The sequence below is a fragment of the Balaenoptera acutorostrata genome, chromosome 7 (assembly GCF_949987535.1).
Source record: "Balaenoptera acutorostrata chromosome 7, mBalAcu1.1, whole genome shotgun sequence".
NCBI classification, from domain to species: Eukaryota; Metazoa; Chordata; class Mammalia; order Artiodactyla; family Balaenopteridae; genus Balaenoptera; species Balaenoptera acutorostrata.
This window is the reverse complement of record NC_080070.1, coordinates 48,183,056-48,200,874: the sequence shown is the minus strand read 5'-3', so window position 1 is coordinate 48,200,874 and position 17,819 is coordinate 48,183,056. Positions and strand designations below refer to the sequence as shown.

General features: G+C 42.1%; 1 protein-coding gene across 1 annotated transcript in view; it reads left to right on the top strand.

Annotated features, from left to right (window-relative positions):
* Positions 1 to 17,819, top strand: part of WIPF3 (WAS/WASL interacting protein family member 3) — an 86,281-nt gene that overhangs the window by 20,492 nt on the left and 47,970 nt on the right. Inside the window, 1 exon segment of the mRNA XM_057550325.1 lies at positions 4,318 to 4,461. Within this exon segment, the coding sequence (XP_057406308.1) occupies positions 4,375 to 4,461 (87 nt within the window). The 5' untranslated portion in view covers positions 4,318 to 4,374.

The following is a 17,819-nucleotide window of genomic DNA, read 5'->3' as shown; positions in this document are numbered from 1 at the left end:
GACAAAATTTGGTTTATCTCTACTATGGAAATGTCAGCATCTACCATCGAGTTGTTGAGAGGATTAAATAAAACAGTGTATTATAAGTACTTAGTGCAGTGCTGAATATATATAGGGGGTTCAAAACGTTATGCAGTCAATCCTAATTATTCATGGATTCCACAGTTTGCTAATCACCTACTCTCTAAACTTTATTTGTAACCCCAAAGTCAATAGTCGGAGGTGACTTCACGGTTATTCACAGACACGCACAGGGAGGGGAGAAGCTCGAGTCGCGTCACGCACACGTTCCCAGCTGAGGTTGAACGAGCAGCACTCTGCCTTCTCGTTCCAGCTCTCACACTATAAACAAGTGTCCTTTTCATATTCTATTTAGTGCCATGTTTTTCAAATTATTGTGCTTATTGTTGGTGAGTTCGCTTCAGTGGCCCCCCCGCCCCAGGTATAGTGCTGTAGTGCTGCGTAGTGTTCTTGAACACAGGAAGGCTGTGATTTGCCTTATGGAGAAAATATGTATGTTAGATAAGCTTTGTTCAGGCATGAGTTATAATATTAATGAATCAACAATCTATATTAAACACGGTATCTTTAATCAGAAACACTAATATATAAAACAAAGTTATATATTAATCAGCTGACAAAAATCTTGTGACCAGAGGCTCACATGGGCCTAACCCTTTGTCTCTCCTAGGAGCAATGGTTCAGGTATTTGCTAACGCAGTGTTCATGGCAACTGTAAAGAACTTAGCTACCATGAATAATGAAAATCAGCTCTAAACTTATGGTTACCAGGGAGTAAGGGGGGGAGGGATAAATTGGAAGATTGGGATTGATATACACACTACTATATATAAAATAGATAACTAATAAGGACCTACTGTATAGCACAGGGAACTCTACTCAATACTCTGTAATGGCCTATATGGGAAAAGAATCTAAAAAAGAGTGGATATATGTATTTGTATAACTGATTCATTTGCTGTACACCTGAAACTAACACAACATTGTAAATCAACTATACTCCAATAAAATTTTTAAAAAATTAAAAAATTTGAAAAAAGAAAAAGGAAAAAGAGAATCCGTTCTATTCAATTTAGTTCCATATTAGGTTGGTTAAATATTAGTGGCTATAACAAATTAACTCCAAACTCTCCATGGCTTAACACAGAAGTTTATTTTTCATGAATGTAAAGTCTAATCAGGTGTTTGGCAGATGGCCTTAAAATGGTGAGTCAGGGACCCAGACTCATTACATCTGTGGCTCTGCCCACAGTAGAACCTTTGCTTCCAGCCAGTGGATTGAGGAAGACAGGAAAGTAGTGTATGGAAAGTCTTTATGGGCCAGCCTAGAGATAGAGCACATCACTTCTGCCTTCATTCTGTTGGCCAGAGCTTAGTCACATGGTCACACCTAACTGTAAAGGAGGCTGGAAAATATGATCTGTGTGCTGAGGGGTTACATGAATAGTTGTGCCACACTTCTCCTTAAAATTATTTCCTACAGTCATTTTTCTTTGGATAAATGGCAAAACCCTTAGGAAAGAGACATTTAAGTTTTGTAAGTTACTCTTCTGAACCCATTACCATTCTGCACCAAGGGAAGCAAGTCTGTCTGCTCTCATGTGTCTTAGTTAAAAGATAAAATCCTTATATAATGAGACCATATTTTTTCTTGTTCTATTAATACTTGAGCCAACCCTTTATTCCCTGCTGTAAATTTTTGACTGAAATTATTTTGCCACTGAATTAAGGATCATATAAAGAATATACCCAACACCTGCTATGAAAGAAAGTGTTAAAATACAAACAACTGATCATTTATATTTGTTTCAACTAATCTGTGGGCTCACATCCAACTTGTTGCTTTAGCATTCAGCCAGTAAAATGACAACTTTGTCTGACCCTATGTTACTGTGTGTATTAGATTATGTAATAAAAGAATACTGATGCTACCTGGAAGAAGTATTTACTGTCCTCTGAGATCTCTGCCCAATTTTACTATGGTTTTATGCTGTGGACTCTGATGAGTATTTTTTTTTTCAGTCTTTCTGTCCTAGTTTTACTATCAAGGAAAGAGGCAGTGACATAGTAATTATCAAGCCCCTTCTTTCAGGGGAATACTTTATAGGACAGTTGTGGTCTTCTATAATGATCAGCTCATGCACCTCTTTGGAACTCTTAGGAAAACTATCATGGACTCTTTCTCCCCAGAATTGAACTTATACATATATTTTATGCCATTCAAAATGTCTATACCATTTTAGGGGATTCTAAAACAGGCCAGTACCGTATGATCCAGCAATTCCATTCCTAGGTGTATGTCCAAACGAATTGAAAGCAGGGTCTTGAAGAGATATTTGTACACCAGTGTTCATAGTAGCATTAGTCAAGATACCCAAAAGGTAGAAACAACCCAAGTGTCCATCGATAGATGAATGGATAAACAAAATGTGGCATATACATATAATTGAGTAATGAGGAATGAAATTCTGGTACATGCTACAACATGAATAAACACTGAAGACATTATGTTAAGAGTAATAAGTCAGATACAAAAGGACAAATATTGTATGATTCCACTTATTTAAAGTACCTAGAATAAGCAAATTCACAGTAACAGGAAGTAGAGCAGAGGTTACCAGGGTTTGGAGGGAGGAGGAATGGGGAATTATTGTTTAATGGGTACAGAGTTTCTGTTTGGAATGATAAAAAAAGTTCTGGGAATGGATAGTGGTGATGACTGTACTTGACACCACTGAATTGCATACTTTAAAATTGTTAAAATGATAAATTTTATGTTATGTATATTTTACCATAATTTAAAAAAAAATCACTTTGAAAAGAGCCTGGACGTGAGAGCCTGATAAGCCTAGCTGGGTTCCAATCCCAGGTCTACCAGTTACCAGCTGTGTATGACTTTGGGTAAACTACTTAGTGTCTCAGAATGTCATTTTCCCTACCTATAAAGTTGGAAATAAACTACCGACCTTAGAGGATTGTTGTGGAAATTAATGTGATTAGCCTGCCACATAATAGCCACTATTTAAAAAGGTAAAGAAAACTAGTATATATTAAGCAAGCAAAATCCAGTGGACTGTGTTAAGAATAAAGTACCACTTTACATAATTGCTTTTTGCCTCTAGGAGATAAGAATATTAACACAGAATAATACAGGATGGCAGCAACTGAGTCTGTGGAGCTGCCCCAGGAGCCAGAGCTGTCACATCCCCTCCTCTTCCACCTCCTGTTGCAAACAGTAAAGGCCCTTCGTACAGTTAAAAAAAAAAAAAAGAATAATACAAATGAAGTAGGATTTTAGCATTGAAGAAACAGAGGTACAGGACTTGCTCCAGCTTTCCAGTGACCAGAAGGACAGAAAGAACACAAAATTACCCTTGCCTAAGTCTGAGGTTTATTTCTGTTTCTGCTTAAATTGTTTTTAGATTCTCTAGGTTTTCCTCATTTTTGTAAACTGTTGGGGATTTTCTGCAGTATAGGTTTTAAGTCTTTGCAGTGTGTCTTCATATAGATTTTAAAACACAAATCCATATACAAACCTATGCATACAAGCACATACTCTACAGAGCAATGCCATATTTATCTGGAGATCAGACATCCTACAATATTAACTCTTTGGGACATAACCATTTTTGCAGAATCATGCCCCAAAGCCCTCCGTGTAGCAAATACCAGATGTAAATTCTTTGCTGAGAAGTGTCATGACCCCACGCAGATGACTGTATAGAAACAACAACAGAAAAACAGCAAGCAAAGTTAAGAGTGACAGCAGAGAAGGAAGCAGGAAAATAGCTAATGCCTGTATAAGCCTGGCTGGAGGCTGGCAACATGAGTAACCGTTGAGCCTGCCACATTCAGAAAAGGTTAAATTTCATTCCATTTGCTCTGCTTAGGAAAATGGGGGTATGTGCAGAATATTTTTAAATTGCATCCAAAATGATAAAAGTTTAATGCTTAAAGAGGTAGAATCTGTTACTTGCAATACTCATTATGGAGTGAAGTGTTGCTATTTATATATTAATATGTTCTGTTTATATTGAGACATAAATAGCTAAATTTTATCAGTTTTGTCACCTAATTCTCTCTAAAATCTGGCTACTTCTTTCAGTCTCCAGCACTTGACACAATGCCTGCCTCACAGTGGGCACTCAGTATTTATTGAAAGAAGAAAGAATGAATGAATGAACGGACAAGTGAAGGAATGAAACTACCTATAACATTTGTATGCCTGCATGACGTGTATTACCTGTGCGTGAATAAAGACATCCAAGTTTAAACTCACCCTTTTCTCCTTTCCAGAGCAGAGACCATTCTCCTGGGACCATTCCTAAGGAAGAAACACCCACGCTGTGACATATGCCACTGCCACTGCCACTGCCACCTCTGCCTCCACCTCCCCCCCAGCTGGGGCCTCCTCCGCCTCCCCCACCATCAGCGCCCCCGGTAAGACCTGGGGTTTTTTTTTCAGTCTGGTTTACTTGAATACACTTGAGCAGGTTTTAAATGTTCAGAATCAGCCACCACCCAGCTCCTCTATGGCAGGCGGCATCTTTGGTAGCTGGCTGTACGGCTCCAGGGTCTAATTCCAAAGCAGCCTGGCCAGGTATTTCCCTCCCCGTTCCTTGGCAGCTCCCACCCTCTACCTCAGCGTCATCTACATGATTTCTCTTCTAATTCCTGCTGCTCGATACAGGCTTCCCGAGTCTCCCTAATCGACTCTTCCATCTCACGGGAAACCTCAGAGGGGAGGGAGGCCACGATGAAGTGCATAGCCAAGGAGGCGTGCTCAAAGTCAAGTTCCAGTGTGTGATCTGGATGGTGCTAACAGTAGCTTGGGCTTCAGTTGCCAGGTTCTGGGACCAAGTAAGAGGAGTGTCATATGAAATGCCACAACGAAATATAAATCTCTAAATGAAATCTCCCTATCTGCCCAAGACTGAATTCAGTCTATTTCGCTTTGTGTTGTCTCTCTTGGTTTAATAGTTTGGTTTGGGCTTAGGAGAGGCACAGAGAGTGGTTATTTTATTTTACAACAGGGCTTCTCACCCTTAGCACCATTGACACTTGGGGCCAGGAGTAGAGCCTCACCCGCTATCCTGCCCCCGGGGTGCACACCTCTCCACAGATGCGTGGATGACATGATCACGGGAGTATAGGTTATGAAGGGAGGGTCTGCGGCCCTGCTGCACAGTCACCAGCCTTGGTGAGAGCGAGGGTATGCCTGAGGTCATATGTCACCCCCTTGACATTAGCGTGGCACACTGACCATATCTGAAGTGCTGGGGCATACACCTTCCTGAAACTTGGCCCTTGCCCTTGAAGAGAGTGGAAGGAAAGCACATAATGTGAGTTACACCTGAAAGCTCTCTGGCCAATATATAGAAAGAATAGGAATCAATACTGAATTTCCACTGCCGAATTTGACACAAAGAAGGCATGGAGATGAACAGTTTATAAGTGAAAGAAGCATACATGGAACTATAATGTGGGTCTCACACAGACTTGCTGGGCCTGAAGAAGCACAACTTAAAGTAACTCCCAATACCACAGTACGCCCATAAACTTAGCCAGAATAAATAAACTTATCAAAACCCATATTGTTGGGGACTTGGGGAAATAAACTCTTTTAAACATTGCTGGTGACATACCTGGGACTCAACCTGGGACTCAACAAATGTTGAATGAGTCTTTCCGGAGTGTTCTCTGACAAAAAACAATAAGCCTGAATATATCACTTTTTCCCCTGGTAATCAAGTAGTTTTATTTTTGAGACTGACTTAAGAATTTAACCCTAAAGGAACCAAAAAAGAATTTATACAGGATGTGCACAGCAAAGCTATTTATTCTAGTGAAAAATTAGATCTTAAATGGTTTATGAGAACTAAATGAACTGTATTGTCATGCTGTTAATTAAAAATTGCATTATGTTAAAGTGTTAATTAAAAATTACATTTATAACTGTGCTGATAATGGAAAGTAGATATGGAATGATGAATTAAAAACAATGCATGTTTTGTGCATTCCCTCCCTCATTCCTAAATTTTTTCTTTTTTTTTTTTTTTTTTGGCTACCTATCTCATGGGGGAACTGATCAATTTAGGAGGAAAATAACCATGTAAATTTTAATTTTATTTTTAAAAAATTTATTCATTTATTTATTTTTGGCTGCATTGGGTCTTTGTTGCTGCGTGCGGGCTTTCTCTGGTTGTGGCGAGCGGGGGCTACTCTTCGTTGTGGTGCACGGGCTTCTCATTGCGGTGGCTTCTCTTTGTTGCGGAGAATGGGCTCTAGGCACATGGGCTTCAGTAGTTGTGGCACGTGGGCTCAGTAGTTGTGGCTCATGGGCTCTAGAGTGCAGGCTTAGTAGTTGTGGCTCACGGGGTTTAGTTGCTCTGCAGCATGTGGGATCATCCCGGACCAGGGCTCGAACCCATGTCCCCTGCATTGGCAGGCGGATTCTTAACCACTGTGCCAGCAGGGAAGTCCTTTAATATTTTTTTAAGACGCATTTTTCTACAATCTGGGAAAAATATTTACAGTGCATATTATAGGCAAAGAATGAACAACCTGAGCATATAAAGAGCTCTTAAGGATCAATATGGAAAGGATGAGTAGAAAATGGGCCCAGGATATGACCAGGCAGAAGAAATACAAATGTTTCAACCTCACTATAATTGAATAAACACAAATTAAAATAATGAGAAATCATTTTCATCTATCAGTTTGGTGGTGGTACTTTTTAAATGTTGCCTGGAGTGTTAGGAACCAGGCACTTATAACATTTTTTTTTAGTGGTTTATTTATTTATGTACTGCTACAGGCACATCCATTGCCCCCTTTCCATTTACCCACCCCCTCTGTACACAAGGTTGGATGATTTGATTCAAGAAGTCTGTGGCATGGTGGATGGGCTTTAGGTTCTTTTGGTTCTAACACTTATTTTCCAGGTGAACTATATAGTCATTTATTATACCAGGCACTTATACCTCTTAATAGGAACAAATATTGGTATAATCCCCTAAAACACAATTTGTTAATATGGATTAAGTCCCTTTAAAAAGTTGTTGTACTCAATGACCTAGTTTCACTTCAAGTAATTTCCTTTCAGTAACTCATCATAGTGTACAGAAATATTTAGCTATAGATTATTAATGAGAGCATTATTGTGATAGCAACCAAAAAAAAAAGAAAGAAAGGAAACAATCTAAATATTTAAAACCAGAAGATTCAATAAAAAATGATTATGTAATCCACAAAACAGTATTCTAGGTAACACTGAAAATCATATCAAAATTATTTTGTACTCCCAGTATAATAATTGATTCAGGCAAGGATCATTCATGAAACCTAAAACCACTTAGGGAAATGTTTTAGAGAACAGGATGTTCACAGGATCCCAAGTGTCACCCACAGATTACTTCTAATTACAAAGGGGAAAATGTACCTTTAACAGGGATCAAAGTGTCACCTGTCATAGAATGACCTTTACACAGCCTTTTGCTGTGATGCAACAAGAAATACATAGCATCACCCTGCAGTGACCTGCCAAAAATTAGTGTTCTTTGAGAAAGCAACTAGGCACATCCAGAATGTGGGACCTTCTGCGACAGAGGTTGGCAAACTAGAGCAGAGCCCACGGTCCAGTTTTGGTACAGCCCTCGAGCTAAGAATGGTTTTTACATTTTCAAGTGATTGAAAAAAATCAAAAGAAAAATAATATTTTGTGCATATGACAAATATATGAAATTCAAATTTTAGTCCATAAACAAAGTTTTATTGGACCACAGCAATGCTTATTCATTTACATATTGTCTCTGGCTGCTTTTATGTTACAGTGACAGAGCACCAATTAAACAACTTGTCTCCCCCCAAAGAATTCTTTTCATCTCACTAGTTGACCTGTGTTTTAAAAATTATATTCAATTATTATTATTTTGTTTTGAATTTCATCAATAAAAATTTTGTGGAAATTTGTTTTCTTTTTTGCTATATCATACTTACAGAACATCCATGATTTTGCCTCTTGGCCCACAAGGCCTAAAATACTTACTATCTGGCCCTTTACGGAAGAGGTTTGCCAACACGTGTCCTACAAGATAGCTGGCTTCCTTCAGCCTTCCTTTTGTCACCAGCAGCCGGTGATCTTGGTACACTTGCATCAGATCATGTCCCCCTCCCCCATCACTTTTCAAGGACTTCCCATCCCCCTCGCTCCGCTTGCATGACCCAGCCCCTGCCTACCTCTCAGACCTCATATGGTGCCCCTCTCCCCATGTCTTCTACTTGAGGACTTTAGCATGGCTGTTCCTTCTGCTTGGAAAGCTCTCTCTGCTCAGCTCAGCCCAGATATCCCTTCCTTGAAGCATCATTTCCTCACACCCCACACTGGCATTCATAACATACTTTTAAACCCCTCCTTCATAGCAGTTATCAGTTTTTAAGTTAGTTTTTATTTGACTGGGGTCCACATTTTCTGTTCTGTGGTCTTTTCTGTCCCTAGTGCCTGGCTCACAATAGCTACTCATTGAATGAATGGATGGATGGATGCATGACTGAATGAATATCAGTGTAAATAGCATTAAGAAATGGAGTTAAACTCTTCATAAGCAGTGTTCAGGACTTTAAACGTCTACGCTCATGGACCAGCATGGCAGATTTTATTATATGTAATCTTTGCAAGGAGGGGGCATTTTGTGTGATATGTCTGATCAGGCTTCACCTGAGCTCTGGAAGATCTGGGGATTAGACCAAGACTAAAAGTTTTTTGAATTTTCCCTCCTAACCTCTCACCTTTCCCCTTCCTGCCCCTCCCATCCTCGTCTCCTCCTCTCCCTGATGTGCATCCTTTGGAACTGAGAAAAGGGCTGATGGGCCTTGCTAAAATTCTGAAGCAGGCTCTAAGTGAAAGCCAGACAGCCCTTGTCATGTGGTTTCCCTTCTTTTCTTGCCCCTATTTCCCTGTCTTTTGAGCACTACTCCTTTGTCTCATCCCTTTGAAATCCAGAATCAATATCAAAATTGCCCACATGGTACATTGGTCCACTTATAATGAAATTATTGTTGCTTTGGTTACACGATGTAACTTTTTTAAAAAAATCTAAAGAAAATACAATGGATTTGATATTTGAAACGCAGCAAAATTTTTACTGAGCTTTTGTTTTCAAATCTACTTTGGCCCCTTGGTAGTGTCCAAGATGTGAGAAGGAGCTCCTTGAAGGCCTGGTGATTTCTCTTTTTTTTTTTTTTTTGCCACAATTGTGTAGCATTGTCTACAAAAGAGGAAGGGACTCTATGGGTCTCTGACCAGATGATAAATTCTTTGGAGTTGGGTTGCCTAGGCAAAGCCTAAAAGAAGATTTGTAAAGTTTTATAGCATTATTTTTTAATGTTGCTGTTCAAGCTTAAATATCCCAAGGAGGCAACAGTACTTCTAGGGGAGACCTCTGTCTTATTATTTAAAATCAAAAGGAAAACTGGCTTGATAATCATTTATTTTCCATGATAAGCAAAACTCTAAGTAGAAAGACACCATGGGTCCAGGTACTCCTCTGCCTGCCTGTTCCAGGGGTAACATTTAATAAAGTGCTGGAGGGAAATTACAATGAGAAGCATATCGTGGCCCCTCACAGTTCTGTTCCCTCGTTACTCTTTGCCAGAGTCTTTGTTTGCATTCAGGAAACTCAGTGAGATGATTTTTCTCCTTGCAGTGTAAGGATTGCATGATTCATGGGTGAGGTGGACTTCCCAGTGTCAGGAAATACCATCTGAGGCTTACATTGGGAGGTTTTCCCACCATCTCTAGGATGCAGGAGCTCATGTGGTATAAAAAACATGTCAATCTGTGAAAGAAAATGTGGAAAATGAAGTGGTATCTGAAGCCCCATAAGAGCCTCTTTTGGAGTTTTGCGTTTGCTGTGGTTAAAAAAAAAAAAAGGCAGGGGTCGGGGGCCATAGGTGGAAGGGGGCTCAGTAGAATTGCGTATTACCCTATATTCTGGAAACGGTAATTTGCATGTTGACTGGTGCATTTAGAATAATGAGAGCCTTAAAAAATCTTAAATACTGTCACTCACTTAGATTCTCGTGACATTCTGGTGCTTTGATTAGTGTCACTAATGAGGGATTGGGGACGTTTACCCAGGGTTGACAGTGGCCACTGGGACAAGGAAAAGTCTTTTGCATTAGGCCAAGCTATTAGGATAGTACTAAGTTGACATTTGGTCCTTGCTTAAAACAGTTTGCAAAAGTGCATGTTTGTCTTCAAGTAATTTTAAGTACGAGATTCTCCCTTCCTCCTCTGCCGGTTTGTACCCGCAAGCAGTAACAGGGCTTCAGTGAAAAAACGAGGCAGTCTGCAGCAGATTTACTTGGTCTGCAAGAGAGGTGTGTCAGGACCTGCCACTCATACTTCCAAAGGGCCATTCAGCATGGTATTTAAATGTGTTTCTTTTTCATAGCTGTCAGGTAGGAGGGATGGCAGGAAAAAAAGGGGAAGCTTGCAGTGGTGTGCTGGGGGCAGCAATTGTGCCCTCAGAACGAACACCTGGGACTTGGCAAGAAAAGCCTGCGAGCGCTTGTTAAAGGCCTTTATCAAATTTCATAGGAGCCCAGGAGCCTAAGCCACTCACACAGCGTCTGAGCCGAGGGATATGGCAGGAAGCTGCCATGGGCCAGGAGGCCAAAGGGCAGCCCTTGAAAGCCTCAGCCATCTCGGTAGCCGCAATTACTATCTGGAGCTTTATTTTACACTGGAATCTGCTGGCTCTTTGCCTTTGAAATCTTTTACAATTACAGTGTAACTAACAATTCCTAGAAAAACTGCCGGTGAACCACTTCCCCTACCCAAGGGTTGTCTTTTCCTATATGCACGGTTATACTGAGGAGGGCCACCTTGATTTGGAGCCTGCGCTCTTTGGGGCCATGTACCCCTTCCCCCAGACTGCTCTTTCCTTTCTTGCCATAAAAGAGAAAAAATTACCAACATCAGGTTGTTGCTGGCAATCAGATATCCAGCCCTGACCCAGTCGAGAAAGCTGCAAGCGACGGGTGAGGGGTGCTGGGATCTTGGGAGCGCGAGTATATCTTTGCATTGGGTGTTGGCAGCTAGAAAAAGTCATGTTTCCTAGGATGCTTAATGAAAAGACAGGTAACATGAAGTGGAAAAAGCAGGCTACATATGGGTAATGTGGTCCCAACTCTATAAGACAAAACTCTGTGTACTGCTCATTTGTGTGCTCTCAGATCAAGACAGTAAGGAAATAGTACACATACAATGATAACGTTGCTGGTTATCTGGGGGCCGTATGCGTGATTTCTGTTTTCTTGTTTGTATGATTCCGCATTTTCTCAAATGTCTACATGGAACTTTTATAAATTGAAGAAAAGGTTTTAAGAAAGAAAAAGGAATGAATGATCACTTACCTACTGATCATGTAATAATGATCTACAATAATAATAACAGGCACCTACTGAACAGCTATTGTATACCAGGTACTGCGCCAGGCACTTAACGAGGATTATCTAAATTCATATTTACAGCAATCCAGTGAGGTGGGATGATAGTGCCCTTTTACAGATGAGGAAACGGAGGCACAGAGAGGTTACTAAGGTGCCCAATGTCATACAGCCAGTAAGTGGTAGAGGCTGGATTCGTCCCCAGGCTCTCTGAGAGCCTTACTGCTCTGTGCTCTACTGCTTCCAAATATATATACAGCTGGAATAAGCAGCACTGATGACCACAGCATCAAACACTTATGTAGTGCTTACTGTATGCTTTGTGTTGTCCTAAGGTGCTTAGCGCATAATTGAATTAATCCTCACAGTAACCCTTTGAGGCAGGTACTATTGTTATTCTCATGGATGAGTTAACTGTGGCACGGAGGGGAAGTGACTTACACTGGATCACACAGCTAATAACTGGCAAAGCCATGGTTTGCATGCTAGCAGAATAGCTCTAGAGTCCCTGTCCGAACCACTAAACCAGCTGCCCTTTGATGTAGACCTTCTCAGGGATTACCGCTACCCCTTGAATCTAAGAGCCAGGAAATCAATGGCTTCCATTTCTCACACCTAGGACAGAGCTCCCAGATTTCTTCCTGTATCCCCAAGCCTCCTCCTAAGATTGCTCTTTTCTTTTTTTTTTCTTTCCTTTTCTTGATGGTTCCATCATTTCCCCTCACTTGCTTATTGGTTTTTTCTTCTTTTTTAATAGAAAAAAAAAACATTTTTTATTTTATTCAGAGATACCCTCTGAATAAAACCCATGGTTTAAAAGCAGAGAGTCAGCATTAAAGAAGCAGGTACAATGCAAAAAAACCCTCAGTTTTGTCTTGTCTTTAGTTTACAGCTGGGCTCTTCATGGACTCAAGAAAACAGGCTCACTGCTAACGGTGCAGGGCACACAGTGGAGACAATAAGTGCCTCTGAGCTCAGTGACTGCAGACTGTGTCCTTAAATTTGACCAAACCATCGTGCTAATTTACTGACCTTTTGCTGCACGAATGACCCAGTCTCTGCCTCTGAAGAGTTTAGAACCTGAATCCAGGGAAGACGGGGCTCAGTCATGGAAGTGCTGAAAGTATAGTTGATTATTCCCAGACCAGAACATTGTCCCTTGCATTGCTTCTTCATTATGTATTTCCTGCACATGGGACCCTTGACGTCTTACCTTTAAAGAGCCCTCCTGTCCTCTGAATTAGTCACCTTTCATCTTCTTCAGCTTACTTCTCTGAGCATCGAGCACTAGGTCTTGCTAATGCTTTGGGTTCTCTCCTAAACAGACGAGTCGAGGGATGAGAGGATCTTGGGGCCAGTGAGCAATTAGAGAGTTACTCCGAGACAGGGATTCTGTGCCAAGGTCAGTACTAGGCGCATAGTAGGCACCCAGTACCTAGCATGATTTCCTGAACTAGTGAGTTTAGTGACGATACTGTAATTCACAAAGCAAACCCACTGTGAACTAACCAACCACTACTTTACATCCTCCACCTGTCTAAGCCCTGAAAGCCAGACACATTATATGTTGTGTCCTGTCAGAACACCATTAACACATTCACGTTTTGCTAAGAATATTAGATCAGAAGTAACATATTCAGGGATAGCACAGGTTAACACCTGGGTTTTATTTCTAAAGCCATAAAATGTCCTTTGGTACAATCCTCCCCTTTCCAATTTGTTATTGTTTCTAAGAGAATAGACTAATAGACTTTGTACCTTGGCTTTACATAAAGACATTTTAAAAAAACCCAGGGAAAGCAACAGAGTGTACCTGTCTTGTACATGATAACAATAGATTCCCATCTGAATAAGGTCTGTTCACAGTGGAGGTGTGTGAATGTGTTTTCGAGCTGGTGAAAGCAGGATTCCACCTGTACCACATGAAGTATTTAAAACACAAAGGTGAAAAGCATGTCTGTTCCTATGTCGCCATCTGTTCGGCACTCAGTGTACCAGGCCGTCGGTTTCAGTAGGGATCGCGTAATGATGCAGCGTGGTGTGTTCAAAACAAAAACAAAGGCGTGTGGGCTTTAGAGTCCAACAGACTGGAAACTGAATCCCTGCTGTGCCGTTTATTAGCTCTATGGTGTCAAGCAAATTACCCAGCGACTCTGAGCCTCAGTTTCCTCATCTGCAAATGGGAATAATAACCACCGCTTCCTAGGGCTCTGCCCTAGAGTGGAAGTTCCAGGAAAGGAGGGATTTTTGTCTGTTTTGCTCAGTGTATCCTCAACACCTGAGCAGTGCCTGCATGTAGTAGGCATTCGCCGTGTATGTGTTGAATGCACTGATCATGGGGTTGTTGTGAGAATCTAGTAAGATAACGAGAGAAGCAGTTGTTTGCCCAGTGTCTGCTTAGTCAGTGGCAGCTACTCTTATCCCAGGGACCAGGAAACAACCGGGCAAGTAACCAGATATGGGACTAAGTTGAGGGCAAAGACTCCTGCAGTCAGTGCTACAGGAGGTCAGACACCAGAAGTCAAGATCAAGGCTGGGAGCCCGAGTTTTTCAAAGTGGGGAGTCAGGCCAGCAGTCTGAAAATAGTCCCCAAATAGGAGGGCAGAGGTTATCACTTCTAGGCTTCAGGGCTTCCAAGTCCAGGGTGCCGGTACCTGCTCCTGTAGCATGATCTGAACAGCTGGGTGGTTTGCCTTTTCTCCTCTCACTGGCTCGCCCTGAGTTTAGTGGCCTGAGTCCATGGGGTACCAGTGGGAGGTACGTGGAGTCAACCACAGATGGGAGTAATGAGCCCTCAGCAGTGGGATTGCAGCTGTGACGGAGGAGTACATGGAGATCCAGAGGTGTCCTTTAGGATCCACTCCAGTGAAATGGCAGCCTGATTCAAATATTTTAAACATTTAGAGGAGGCTCTGTTTTCTCAGCTGCTATTTGGTTTGTCATTTTACAAGCAGCTTTGACAGTATCAGGCCAAGAGCCTGCCTAGGGAAGGGGTACACATTTCCCTGGAAGTTTTTTTTTTTTTTTTTAACATCTTTATTGGAGTATAATTGCTTTACAATGTTGTGTTAGTTTCTGCTGTATAACAAAGCGAATCAGCTATGTGTGTACATATATCCCCATATCCCCTCCCTCTTGCGTCTCCCTCCCACCCTCCCTATCCCACCCCTCTAGGTGGTCACAAAGCACCTAGCTGATCTCCCTGTGCTATGCAGCTGCTTCCCACTAGCTATTTATTTTACATTTGGTAGTGTATATATGTCCATGCTACTCTCTCACGTCACCCTCCCCACGTCCTCAAGTCCATTCTCTACAGCTGCGTCTTTATTCCTGTCCTGCCCCTAGGTTCATCAGAACCATTTAATGGTGATGCTTGTGCAAGAATTCTAGATTGCCTGGCTCTGAGCCCCTATCTAAAGCAAAGAAAGATGTTCTTTGGGCTTTGGGGAAGCTCGGGGATGCTGAGATTCAAATGCTGTGTCTTGGTCTTTCTCTACCTGGTCCAAACTTTCATTTAAAACTCTACTGTTAGACCAGGGGAATTTGAACACTGATGGGATATTGGTTGATATGAAGAAATTATAGTTAATTTTATTTAATAATATTGCTACATTTTTAAGAGCTCTTTTCTTTGATATCATACAATGTTGCATATCTGTTTTTTAATAAGCAGGGATTTGGAGGGGAAAAGCAGGTCAGGGTAAAGAGAACAAGATTGGCTGTGAGTTGATAATTGTTGAAGCTGGATGATGGTACCTGAGGACTGATTATACTACTCAACTTTTGTCTATGTTAATGTTACATAATAAAAAATGTTAATGGACATCAACAACCTCAAAATATGCAAAATAAAGATGATTTAACAGAACCAAGGAGGGAATTATATAGCATGCTGTCACTAATTCAAATGGAGTTTGAGACCAAATAGTACATGCTTTTTAATTTAAAAAAAAGTAAGCCCTATATAGGCATAGAATGTCTGCTTAAAATTATCTATGTTGCCTCCTTCCCCCACATAATCTGGCTCCTAGTTTTCTAGGGATTAATGTTAAGGTTTTTTGCGCCACTACCAGCAAAGGTGTCATCTCTAATCACTGAGTGGATTTATGGAATTTTGTTTTTTCCTCCTAAGACTTAGAATTGCTACAGGTGACTTTGAATCGGAGTGTCATGGAAACTGTAAAGCTGGCGGTCACAATCTCCCTTGCTACTTTTTATTTAAATAAACCTTGAGACCCAGTGCGAACACCAGATAACTAACAATGGTTTGTGAAACTGTTGCACGTACTGTCCTCTGCCTGGGTACAAGGACACCTCCCACTAGCTGGTGTTTTCTCCTCAAAGCACAGAGGACATGGTGGGAATTATTGAAGCAAAACTTTCCCAGCCGGCAACTCTTCTCAACACCAAGGTCACCCAGATATGGAAAAATGTTCACCTTCAGCATTCTTTCCTCTCTAACTAAATGCCTCTTGTGGCTGTTTGCTGCAGGATTGCTGAGGATGGTGAGGGGAAACGACCTTTAAAACCCACTCTGAGGCAAAACCTTTGGCCGTGGAGATAGCTTGGAAAGTGTGTTATGGCTTAAAACAGAAAACAAAACCAAAACGAACCCTTGTGGGTTCCTGAGCAGGTGAGCAGCTGTTCTCAAGAGGTCAGATCATAGGCACCCAGGGACTTTTTTAAACCTCGCAACTGTGAAATACAGATTTTTTTTTAGCCCTTTTGGCATTGCAGACTGTCAGATTTTCTGGAAGATATTACTGGTTTGACTAGCAGAAAAAAATGTACAATAATGCTGAAGCTCAGATCGATGACAGCAAGGGAGTACAGCCGCCCCTGAAGGCTGGAGACTCAGCACACAGGGCAAAAGGGCCCAGTACTACCCAGTCCTGTAGCTCAGGGGCCCCTTGTGCAAACACAACTGAGGGCTGGTAAATGAGTTGTGCTTTTTTGCCATTAATTCACAACGATTGCTAAAAAATGCTCACTGAAAGCACACTGTTGGATCCAATAGAAAGGATTTTTTGAAAAAAGGAAGCCGGTTGCTAAAGGAGGAAGGCTCACTAGAAATATGGCCTATCTTTGCTCACTTCTGCAAAGGCCACCACGGAGATTTGGACGGACCCAGGGGAGCATGTCACCCTCCTTCCCCACCTTGAGAATCACCGCGGAAACCTAGAGTGGAGATGGGGAAAAGTGGAGAGTCACCACCGATAATAATGGTGATTCCAGGGGGGCAGAGAGGACTGTGCCCAGTGGGCACACCTGTGCCGCCCCTGAGCAGTGGGAGGACACCTGAGCTGGTGAGGGAGAGCCACAGGCTTTTGTGTCAGACGGACCTGGATCCAAGCATAGTGGGTACTGGAACCTGGCCAAATCCTTTTAGACCTGTTTCCTCACCTGTGACATGGAAGTAATAATACTCTGTGGGGTGATAAAGTAATTAATTGAAATGATACTTTGAAAACATCAGCCCAGTACGCAGCTCTGTTCGTGGCAGCCCCTCCCCCGTCCCCTGCACCCCGGGATAGAGCACAGGCTCCCTGGGTGTCACACTGTTCTCTCCAGGAGTACACTAAACCCCCCCCTGGTCATATCCAGCTACGCCAGGCCCTGCCTTGTCAGTTCCATCCACCTTAGTGGGATTTGATCGAGGAGCCTTCAGTTTCTGTGCCAGGAAAGGCTGCCTCCCGAGGATACTAAGAAAGGGGATGGAGAGACAGAGATGGGCAATTTCCCTTTGCCCTAGAGCTCTCCACAGCAAGATGGGATGGTCATTTCCTGATGTCCAAGATTTTCTCTTTGGCACAATGGTTTTCCCATTTCCATTCCAATAATTTCTCAGCACATGCAAACTCACACTGCAGCCCCTCTTTCCCTTCTTGGGCCCATCCCTTTAGGCCAGCACCCTCCTTTTTTTGACCAGATTATTTCATTGATACAGCAATTCCTGCCCCTCATCTGGAAAAAGCCATGGCTGCTTCTCCTCACCAGGGCCATTCAAGACCACGGCCTCCCTCCACTGACGTATGTTAACATGAATAATATAGTTTTGTGTTCAAGGCACATAGATTTGCCACTAGTAACAGGGCACACTTGATCTGTTTGGCTTGGATACGAGCAGTGGTCAAATGATTGGCCTGGAAGGCTCAGTAAACTTTGTGAAGTTCAACGGTGTTCCTTCCCGCTGCACTTTGGCACATAGGGGTGCAGTCTGTGGGCAAGACCAGCCACGTGCCCTTGCAGGTTAGGTGGCTCCAAGCAGGAGCCCCAGGAGCTGAGCTTCTTGCACATCTGCCTCACCCATGCCCTCTGTGTAACCTTGGACTTCTCTGCCCTTCACC